The sequence below is a fragment of the Hydra vulgaris genome, chromosome 12, assembly GCF_038396675.1.
Source record: "Hydra vulgaris chromosome 12, alternate assembly HydraT2T_AEP".
Classification (NCBI taxonomy): domain Eukaryota; kingdom Metazoa; phylum Cnidaria; class Hydrozoa; order Anthoathecata; family Hydridae; genus Hydra; species Hydra vulgaris.
In genome coordinates, this window is record NC_088931.1 from 23,663,370 (window position 1) to 23,674,218 (window position 10,849).

The 10,849-nt window shown below is 26.9% G+C and overlaps 1 protein-coding gene across 1 annotated transcript in view; it reads left to right on the plus strand.

Moving 5' to 3' along the window:
* LOC100212086 (probable ATP-dependent RNA helicase DDX43) overlaps nt 1–10,377 on the plus strand; it is a 33,030-nt gene extending 22,653 nt beyond the window's left edge. Inside the window, exons 4-16 of the mRNA XM_065812603.1 lie at nt 869–1,191; nt 3,519–3,616; nt 3,703–3,758; nt 4,799–4,852; nt 4,984–5,048; nt 5,183–5,293; nt 5,388–5,461; nt 5,539–5,606; nt 6,749–6,849; nt 8,587–8,734; nt 8,806–9,053; nt 9,147–9,391; nt 9,475–10,377. Of these exons, the coding sequence (XP_065668675.1) occupies nt 869–1,191; nt 3,519–3,616; nt 3,703–3,758; nt 4,799–4,852; nt 4,984–5,048; nt 5,183–5,293; nt 5,388–5,461; nt 5,539–5,606; nt 6,749–6,849; nt 8,587–8,734; nt 8,806–9,053; nt 9,147–9,391; nt 9,475–9,701 (1,818 nt within the window). The 3' untranslated portion in view covers nt 9,702–10,377. The remainder of the gene's footprint in view (nt 1–868; nt 1,192–3,518; nt 3,617–3,702; nt 3,759–4,798; nt 4,853–4,983; nt 5,049–5,182; nt 5,294–5,387; nt 5,462–5,538; nt 5,607–6,748; nt 6,850–8,586; nt 8,735–8,805; nt 9,054–9,146; nt 9,392–9,474) is intronic.
* The last annotated feature ends 472 nt before the right edge of the window (nt 10,378–10,849 follow it).

Sequence of the window (10,849 nt, forward strand, 5' to 3'; positions counted from 1 at the left end):
TTTCAAAAAGATTTCTTTATTTTCTTAGATTGAATTTCTCTGAAGAAGAGGAAGACGTGGGTTTACTTTATTCCACAAAGTACTAAGAGAATTCTCAACCTTTTCTAGTAGATTCTGTTTTGAAATATTTTGGTTATTGTTTTTAGTGAAATAAAAAAACTGAATTACCTGATGAAATGTTGGAAGATCAGTTGAAGGCATTTCTGATGGGAGACCTCCGTATTTCAGACTATTTTCCAAACCAGTTTTTCTGGATTTGCTCTTACGACATTTTTTCTATAAATAATTTTGAGATTATAATTTGAAAATTATCTAAAAACAACAAAACAACGCCCAATGCACATGCCCACTTTCAAAAAAATAAAAAAATAGCGGTTTTCCTCGAAAATAGATTATGTCTTAATAAATGTACAGTTTTTGTAAATCAGCCATTTTCCAGGCATTATTAGCAAGTACATGTCATTTATTTTATTTTTTGATAATCTATTTACTCCAGGGTTACTATAGTTCTGATTCCAAAATCACTCCACCCTAGTATGGATGTTATGCATGGGTTTTTTTTAAAGATGTATTCAAGATGTATTTAAGATATGAAAATAGAATAAATAAGTTTATTGAGACATTATTTTATTGTCATAATCATTTAAAAAAAAAACTATTTTCAATTTAAAAAATTTCAATTCCTTACTACCCGGCCTCTCTGAACCCTCTTGCTTGCAGCAGTTGTCAATGCTGGTCTAGGGTAAAAATGGGCATGGTCACTGTATTTTAAATAACTTTTATTTTTGTTACAATTGTTATGGTTAAAAACTCTGCATAGTTTATGACTGTGTTATATCACTATTCTCTTTTATTCTATAATGTTTAGATAAACCAAAATAGTGCATCATTGTCAAAAACCCCTATAGAAATAAGTGGTACCCTTGCCCAGAGAGAAAAAGCTAAAAAGTTAATTGAAGATTTAACTATTCAACCTGGTGATTTGCAAGCTTGGGCAGATAAATGTAATAGAGAATTTGCAGAATCACAGCTAACAGCTCCACCAGTTGGAATAAATTGGGGTGAACTAAAGCTACAGGCAGAAGAGTATGAGATCAAAAAATGGGCAGACTGTCCTGATATAATAAAAAAGTTTTACAAGGAGCAAGTTCATATTGCTAAAATGACTGAAGAAAAAGTCTTAGAAATTAGGTTTGTAAAAACTGAAGATAAATTTTGTCTTTTTTTTTTATATCAATTTTTTTAATGTAATTTTTTCATTTTCATAATTTTACACATATTCTGTGTTTTTTCAAGGCCTATAAGACATTAACTTTTTATAAAGTATTATATCTATATTCATATATATTTTTTATAAAGTATTATATCTATATTCATCTATATATTTTATAAAATATTATATCTATATTCATATATATATTTTATAAAGTATTATATCTATATTCATCTATATATTTTATAAAGTATTATATTTATATTCATCTATATAAGTTATAAAGTATTATATCTATATTCATCTATATATTTTATAAAATATAATATCTATATTCATCTATATAAGTTATAAAAGCTTATATATCTTGAATTGTTTATAAAGCAGTGTTAAAATTTTATTGTGATTAAAGTTTTTTAGAAAAAAATGAAAGTTGATAACCATGTCAGAAAGTTGATCATGATATAAAACAAATGAAATGTATTTCCTATAATAAAGTGTATTTCTTTATAATATATATTTCTATGCAAATAAAACATTAAAAAAGGTATAGTTACAAGCTTTAAAAACTAAAAATAAACAACATAAAACAAAATAAATAAAACTTATTATCATAATTTATTTGAACTGCATGCATCATTACACTTAATTATGACTGCTAATTTCAGAGATAACTAGCAATCAAAGAACACTTTATTTGCAAACTGTTAGCATTTGAGGGAGAAGAAAATTTTGTGTGTCAACAAGCAGCTATTTAGCAAACCTGCTCAATGTAAAATTTACTACAGCTAATAAGTGTAATTTTCTTGTAGCTGAAGAATTGTGGAAACTTGATGCACTGGAAAAAAATTGACTTCAAATTAGTACATTAATTTTTTTTTAAATTACTATGAAAAGCAACAGAATTTTTTTCAAATTGTTCCCTAGTTATCAGTGATTGCTTCCTAGTTATCAATGATTGTTTCCTAGTTAACAATGATTGTTTCCTAGTTATCAATGATTGTTTCCTAGTTATCAATGATTGTTTCCTAGTTATCAATGATTGTTTCCTAGTTATCAATGATTGTTTCCTAGTTATCAATTATTGTTTCTTAGTTATCAATGATTGTTTCCTAGTTACCAATGATTGTTTCTTAGTTATCAATGATTGTTTCCTAGTTATCAATGATTGTTTCTTAGTTATCAATGATTGTTTCCTAGTTATCAATGATTCTCTCCTAGTTATCAATGATTGTTTTCTAGTTATCAATGATTGTTTCTTAGTTATCAATGATTCTCTCCTAGTTATCAATGATTGTTTCCTAGTTATCAATGATTGCTTCCTAGTTATCAATGATTGTTTCCTAGTTATCAATGATTGTTTCCTAGTTATCAATTATTGTTTCTTAGTTATCAATGATTGTTTCTTAGTTATCAATGATTGTTTCCTAGTTATCAATGTTTGTTTCTTAGTTATCAATGATTGTTTCTTAGTTATCAATGATTGTTTCCTAGTTATCAATGATTGTTTCTTAGTTATCAATGATTGTTTCTTAGTTATCAATGATTGTTTCCTAGTTATCAATGATTGTCTCCTAGTTATCAATGATTGTTTTCTAGTTATCAATGATTGTTTCTTAGTTATCAATGATTGTTTCCTAGTTATCAATGATTGTTTCTTAGTTATCAATGATTGTTTCCTAGTTATCAATGATTCTCTCCTAGTTATCAATGATTGTTTTCTAGTTATCAATGATTGTTTCTTAGTTATCAATGATTCTCTCCTAGTTATCAATGATTGTTTCCTAGTTATCAATGATTGTCTCCTAGTTATCAATGATTGTTTCTTAGTTATCAATGATTGCTTCCAAGTTATCAATGATTGCTTCCTAGTTATCAATGATTGTTTCCTAGTTATCAATGATTGTTTTCTAGTTATCAAGTTATTTTTGTCTAAAGATATTGTCATGCCAACTGCATTATGTTTAAAATCAATGTGTTTTTTTTTTTTGTTTTTTTAATGTTTATAATATTTGTTTGTTGGAATTTCTCACTAAATATTTTTAAAATATCTTTAAAATTTTTATTAAAATAATTTATAAAAATGCTTTAAAATGCATATAATAAATGCATAAAAAATAATGCATAAATAAATGTATAAAAAAAAAATGCATAAATAAATGTATAAAAAAAAATGCATAAAAAAATAAATAATAAATGCATAAAAACTAAACAAAAATCTGCCACAGGGTCAAAATCAAATCAAGTGTGAATTTTGTACATTCTTTGTATTTATTTATTTTTTTTATAATTTGTTTGAACAAAGGGAGCTGAAGAACAAAATCACTGTATCAGACTTAAGCAAAACAAGTCGTAAAATCCCGAATCCTGTTCTTACATTTGATGAAGCTTTTTATGATTACCGTAAGTCGTTTTTTTTTTTATGTAAGATTTTTTTTTTTTTGTTTCTAAAACATTTGTTGGTAATATTATGCACTTCTTATGTTTAGCGGAGATACTTAGCACTATTAAAAGTAATAACTTTACTGAACCATCTCCAATTCAGGTAAATTATTTTCTTACTATTATCATTTTCCTTCAATAATAATGTTGTTTTTCCATGTTTAAATCTATCTGAGAAAGATTTTTGGAGTCTTAAATTAAATTGTTGCATGTTTGTAAAAAAAAAACAGTTTTTTTATTACTCATAAAACTATTTTGAAAAGTAGTTGTTTTTGAATAGTGATTGTTTGAATAACAAAGTTTAACACAGTAGCAGTGTAGTGGTCAAGAGCTCATTTTGTAAGTGAGAGGTGCAGAGTTGAAACTTATTATGTATCTAGGAATGTATCTGAGAATGTATCTACGAATATCATGATTAACTTGATTTTCTATGCAGCAGTTTTGCTTGTTTGTGTTTCAGAGTCAGGGTTTAAAATAGGTTTAAAAAAAAGTGTTACCTTCAGGGCTATAGAACAACCCACAACTTATGTAAATAAATATTTAAAATAAAAATATATTTTTGTTGATAAATTCATCCTAGCATTGTTTATTCAACGAGTCTTTTTGAAAATTAAATTTTCTTTTGTTTAGAGGCATTTAAAATTTCTGCATGCATTTTATTTATATTTATATAAAGTATTTTTTCTTTTTTATAATTAAGTTATTTTTTTATAATGATTCTTTTTTTTTTTATGTATTATCTTGTCAAAGTAATTTCTAATATTTAAATTTTATAATTAAAAGTAGTTATCAGAGATACAATGTAACATGAAGTACTAAGTTAGCATAATATAACAGTATTACATGGAATACTATGTTAGCATAATATAACAGTATTACATTAAGTACTATGTTTGCATGATATAACATTATTATTTTTATAATTATGTAAACTTATAATAACAAGATATTTTATTTACTTTGAATATTATTGAAATATATATCAATGTTGCAACATTATTAAAGTGTTTGATATTTATTTTTAATTAGTTTGAAATAATATCAATAATAACAAATTTCTTCAAAATTAAATTAATACTTGAATACGAATGGTGAGTTTTTATAACAAGTTTTAATGTTATGATTTAAATTTTATTTACATAGTGTCAAGCTTGGCCTGTTTTACTTTCTGGTATGGACTGTATTGGAATTGCTCAGGTTTGTGCAAGATGATTAGTTTATGTTTGGAAATAAAATTTTGAATTTTATATAAGTAACAACATATATGACATAACATATTGAATTTATTTTTTCTAACAAACGAAATAATTTTTATTTCTTGGGTTTAGACTGGAACAGGCAAAACATTAGCATTTCTTCTTCCAGCATTTATTCATATAGATGGACAACCTATGTAATTATATATTTTTTTGTTTTTGTAAAATCTTAAATGTGTTTATAATACTGTGAACTAAACAGTTTATTGCCATATTATAAATAAAAGTCCATGCATATAGAGAATTTAGAGTATTTGTAACATTTTTTTAGACCACGAGATAAGCGCGGTGGACCCTCCTGTTTAGTGCTGTCTCCTACCAGGGAGTTAGCTCAGCAAATTGAAATGGAAGTAAAAAAGTTTCATTATCGTGGAATTCGAAGGTACTTTTTTCTCTTCAATTTATTAATATAAATATAAAATATTTTATATAAAATAATAAATAGAATATTGTTTAAACTTTTAAATTGTTTTTAGTGTTTGTATTTATGGAGGTGGAGACCGTAGTGCACAAATTAATCTTGTTCGACAGGGTGTTGAAATTATTATAGGTATTTGAAACTTTGAAATTAAGTTTTAGAGTAATGAAATTTAATAAGCATAAATATTTAATAATTTTGTTTTTTAGGAACACCAGGAAGATTAAATGATTTGTTAATGAATGGATTTTTTTCTGTCAAAAGCGTCACATATTTAGTATGCTTTTTTGATTTTAAAATTCTTTTTTTTTTTTAATTAATGAATTTTTTGGCGGGTTGCGGGGTTGCTGCCTCCAGCAGATCTGGTTCTGCTCCTCTACCTTCTCTTTGTGAGACAACCTAATAAAAAATAGTTTTGATGTTACGGAGATCTGGAAACCAGCTAATTCCAGATCTCCATAGGATGTTGCTTTATCTTTACTCCATTTGGTTAATGTTATTTATTAGCTTTTTCTTTGAGAGCATCTGAAAACTAGGGTAGTTGTTTGTCTGAATTGAAAGGAGTCTGTCTCCAAGGTCAGTCATAATTCCAAAATAAATGACCTGAAGTTTAATAATTTAATAAGGATACAAAAAAAATTATGTTGACCTCACGCCTCTTTTTTTATCTATTAGACTGAATTAGATGTAAACCTGTCTTACATCGTTTTGTGTCTAGAATGATAAATGCTGAATCTTCTTGACTTCATTCATGGACTTTTACCTCTTTGTTAGTGGCTATGCAACTCTTCCTGTTACTTCTTTCTACTTAAGACTGCTCTGTTTTTGATGTTACTTCTGATAAAATTGACCGAGCCCTTTCTCTTTATCCATCAGTCAAAGTTGCTGTTATCATTGACTTTAATGCTGTTATTGTTGTTTTAATTACATTGAATGGCTTGGTTCTAGTACCACTGACCTTACCGGCATTAAAGCTCATAACTTTTGTATTTCTCAATCTTTCATTCAGATAGTTAATTTTATGAATTTTCCACTCAGCCTAATCACTTTTTTTCAATACTTGAATTATGTCTTGTCTCTCACCCTAACTCAGTTTTATTTAGTTCTCCTTTAAGTGGTTCGGACCATCTTATTATTTTTTTAAAAACTTTTGTCTTGCATTTCTTCCCTATCGTTACTCTTCTTACTACTGTTCTAAAGATAGCTATGATTCTTTTCATGATTTTCTTTGTGGCGTATCTCCATTTAAAAAAAATATATTAAGTTAAATTACACTAGATTTTTAGGTGAGAAGGTCAAAATAATTAATAACAACTTTAAACACGCGTGTACAAATAAATAAAAGATAGTTGTACGAGCGTACAAATAATGCCTACCATTGCCTACCAAAAACGTGTTTGAATTTATAATTTTTTAAAGGTTCTTGATGAAGCAGATAGAATGTTAGATATGGGCTTTGAACCTGAGATAAAGAAGATTTTATTAGACATCAGACCAGATCGACAAACCATCATGACTAGGTACAATTTTTTATATTTACATAAAATTGTATATGGAGGAAGATTACAATTCAAAGTCTAAGGTTGTAGTTGTCTAGACATAGTCTATTATCATGAAAATTAATAGTCGAGTTTAACTAGTTAAAAGTTGATGAATAAGTAAGTAACTAGTTGATCATAGATCAATTAGTTAAACTTATCTGATCATGAACTAGTATCAATATCAATAAGTTAAATAAAAATTGTAATAATCTTTAAACAAAAGCTTATTAAAACCCCCTCCCCCCTCCTCCCGTTTAATAATTTTTAAGTGTTATCAACAAGAAAACATCTCAAAACTGAAAGAAAGAAAAAAATCAGAATATATATATGTATATATATCCTCTCCCACCCCCTCTTACTGTTTATTCCAACCCTTGCACAGTGATCAGGAATAACTTCAAATTAGGCCCAAATTAATTTTTTTGAAAATGTTTATTCAAAATTGCTCATAATTCGCTCTATGATGTAAAAAAGGTAGACAAGGAAAAAAGACTAAATCTTTAAAAAAAAGGGTCAAACATGGTCAGGGGAGGGAGAATTTTTTTTTTTTTCGGTAAAAAAAAGTTTAATCTAAAAATAAATTTTAAAGTAATTCATTTCTATCGATCAAAATTCTGTCCTCAATAACTTAATAAATTTGATGTTAAGTAAACTTTACATTTATTTTATACCTAAGTAAAAGAAAAATTGTATTAACTTTTGCATGCATATATATATATATATATATATAGATATATATATATATATATATATATATATATATATATATATATATATATATATATATATATATATATATATATATATATATATATATATATACACACACACATATGTGTGTATTATAAATGAGCATTTTAACTACATTATTTCAAAATGAAGTTGGAGCAGCTAACTTTTTGAGTTTGTTATAAAATGATACTAGCTCTTTAAAAAAAGAATTAGCTTCGTGAAGGAAGTCTTTATGAAGGTAAAAAGTCCTAGCTCTATAAAAATCAGTTTCAACATAAAATTGTATCTTTTTAAATACATTTCTTACAAAATGTATAAATACATTTTTAAATGTATTTAAACTTTCTTTAATGTATTTAAATCTTTAAATGTCATTAAACTTTAAAATTTCTTACAAAATTTAGATAAAATTATTATCTAAATACATATTATATACATAAATTATATACATTATTATCTACATAAATAACATAATAATACAGATAAAATTATCTTTGTATATAATAAAAATTAAATGAGAGGTTTCGTATTTAGGGAGAAAATTAAGTTTTAATAATAATAAAATTTTAATGATATAAATAAAAAAAAGCTGTTTTCGGTTACTTTCAAACATAAATTAACTTTTAAATCTATTATTTCAGTACTTTTTTATATATACCGTTAGAATCATAAGAAACTGTAGAAATAGTTAGCTAATAACATTATTTAAATTGCGCTACTCAAAAAACTGTATTTTGGCCAAATTTTAAGTGTTTCTAAATCACTTTGCTTTGTATTAGGCGCCCGAGAGTACCTTTAATGTATATATAATACTATATATATAGAAAGTATTAAAATTTATACTTTTGATTTATTGTTTAATAAGTTTCCAATTTTAAAAAAAAAAGTTATGATTTTACAAAGTTTATTAATTGTATTATGATAGAGTGTAGTATAAAATGATAATAGATTTAGAAAAATATTTTATTTCTAGTATTGTTTTAGTGCAACTTGGCCGCCGGGTGTGCAGCGAATGGCTGACAAATATTTACGAGATCCGATACGAATAAATGTTGGATCTCTTGATTTACAAGCCTGCCATAGTGTTTCTCAGCTTGTTGAATTTATAGAACAGCATGAGAAGCAGGATAGGGTATTATTATAAATTATTTGTGTGAAACAATCTTTTATACGGACAATGTTGTAAATTGTGTTTATTTAAAGGTTATGGACTTTATAAGTGCTATGGCACCTGATGACAAGCTGATTATTTTTGTCGGTCGAAAAGTGACAGCTGATGATATTTCCTCAAACCTTGCCATGAAAGGGACTAATATTGGAATTCAATGTATTCATGGCGATAGAGATCAGTCTGATCGAGAGCAGGCACTTGAAGATATGAAAACAGGCGCTGCTCGTGTCCTGATTGCTACAGATGTAGCATCTAGAGGACTTGATATCAAAGATTTAACGTATGTAATATTGTGGAAAATATTTTATATGATAATTGTTTGTTTAATAAAAATTAAAGGCATTTTATTCTGTTATTATTTTTTTCACTTTAGCCATGTTTTGAACTATGACTTTCCCCGCCACATTGAAGATTATGTTCATCGTATTGGTAGAACAGGTCGTGCTGGTCGATCTGGTTGTGCCCTAACATTTGTCACTCGCGAAGATTGGATGCATGTAGCAAAACTCATTCCTATCATGGAAGAAGCCGGACAAGAAGTTCCTGAAGAACTTATCGAAATGGCTGAGCGATGGAAGAAAACTCAAGATAGAAGAGACGAAGAGAAAAGTGCATACGGTATTGTTTCTATTTACATAGTTTGTTTATGTTATCCACTTTATTACAAAAGTTTTTGAGTTGATTGATTTTTTAAATTTTAGGTGGTAGCAGAGGTGGAGGAGGTAATGGTTGCTTTAAATGTGGTGAAGAAGGTCATTTTTCAAGAGAATGTCCTAAAGAGAAGGGTCGAGGTGGCTTTAGAGGAGGATCAAGAGGAGGTTCTCGACGAGGTGGTTCAGATGAAATAAGTCATAGTTTTCAAGGTACTCGAGGTGGTAGGAGGAAAGAGCGAGATGGAATAACTATTGGAGCTTGGGATGCCGTTTGAAATTAAAACTAAAATCTACGTCAATAAGCCACATCTGCGGACGCTTTTATATATAAACGCAAGTTTTAGGTACAAGGAATGTTTAAATTTTTGGCAGCAGTTACAAATTGTTTAAGATGTTTTGATTTGAAGAATCGCACTGTATAAACAGTTTTTGTGATACATTAAATTACCATTTAAAAGTCTTTTGTCTTATCAATTTTCATAAGACAGTGGCGTAACTATTGCATTGATGTCAGTGTTGAATATGTAATAAAACTGCTAATCTGTTAACCGTAATATTTGACAAATGTAGTTTTATTTTGTAGCTCATTTGTAGCTCATGGTTGACTTATTCAAAATCTTGTCAAGAATACGTGCACACATTTTTATGGTTACTGTAGAATTTACTTCAAACGCGTGATGTTTTGGATAGCGTTTTACATACATAATTACTGAAACTGATGCATACAATTAATAGATGTATAATGCAAAGTTTGTTAAAATAATCTTATCCATAGCAATATTAAATGGAGTTCGATAAAAAGACTTGTTGCTCAGAGAATTTTTTTATAAGTTTTTTATTTAATTAAAAAGTTAGTTAAAAATTAATTTAATTAAATTTGTTATTGTCACTATTATATATTTTATCAATATTTTGTTTATATATCATATTATAAAATCAGTTCAAGTTTAATTTTGAATATTTTTTTAATTCACCTTCCTTTTCTGGCTTTGTTTACAATTGAAATTAACAATAGGGCAAAATGACCAATTAATGTTCGCATCTTTTTTTAAAGGCTGAAATTTACTAAAAGTTTTTTTTTGTCTCTACCTTTCCCTTGTTCTTTTTCAGATCATTGAACTTGGCTCGTATAGGTTCAAGAGAACATAGAACAAAATACTTTTGTTTACCATTTCTTTTATTTTATTTACTTGTTGACATTAAAATTTGGGTATGGGAGAACATCATGATGACAATAGCACTTTTCAATGGACTTGTTTTAACACATATTTAATGATTAACACTTATTATGGGAAGAGAATGAGTTTGTAAAGAAAGTATTTCAGCAGCTTTTCTTAATATTCGATCAAAAGGAATTTTACTGATCGAATTTTAATTTATTTGAAAGTCTTTGTATGCAAAGTACAGAAATATCAAAACCATT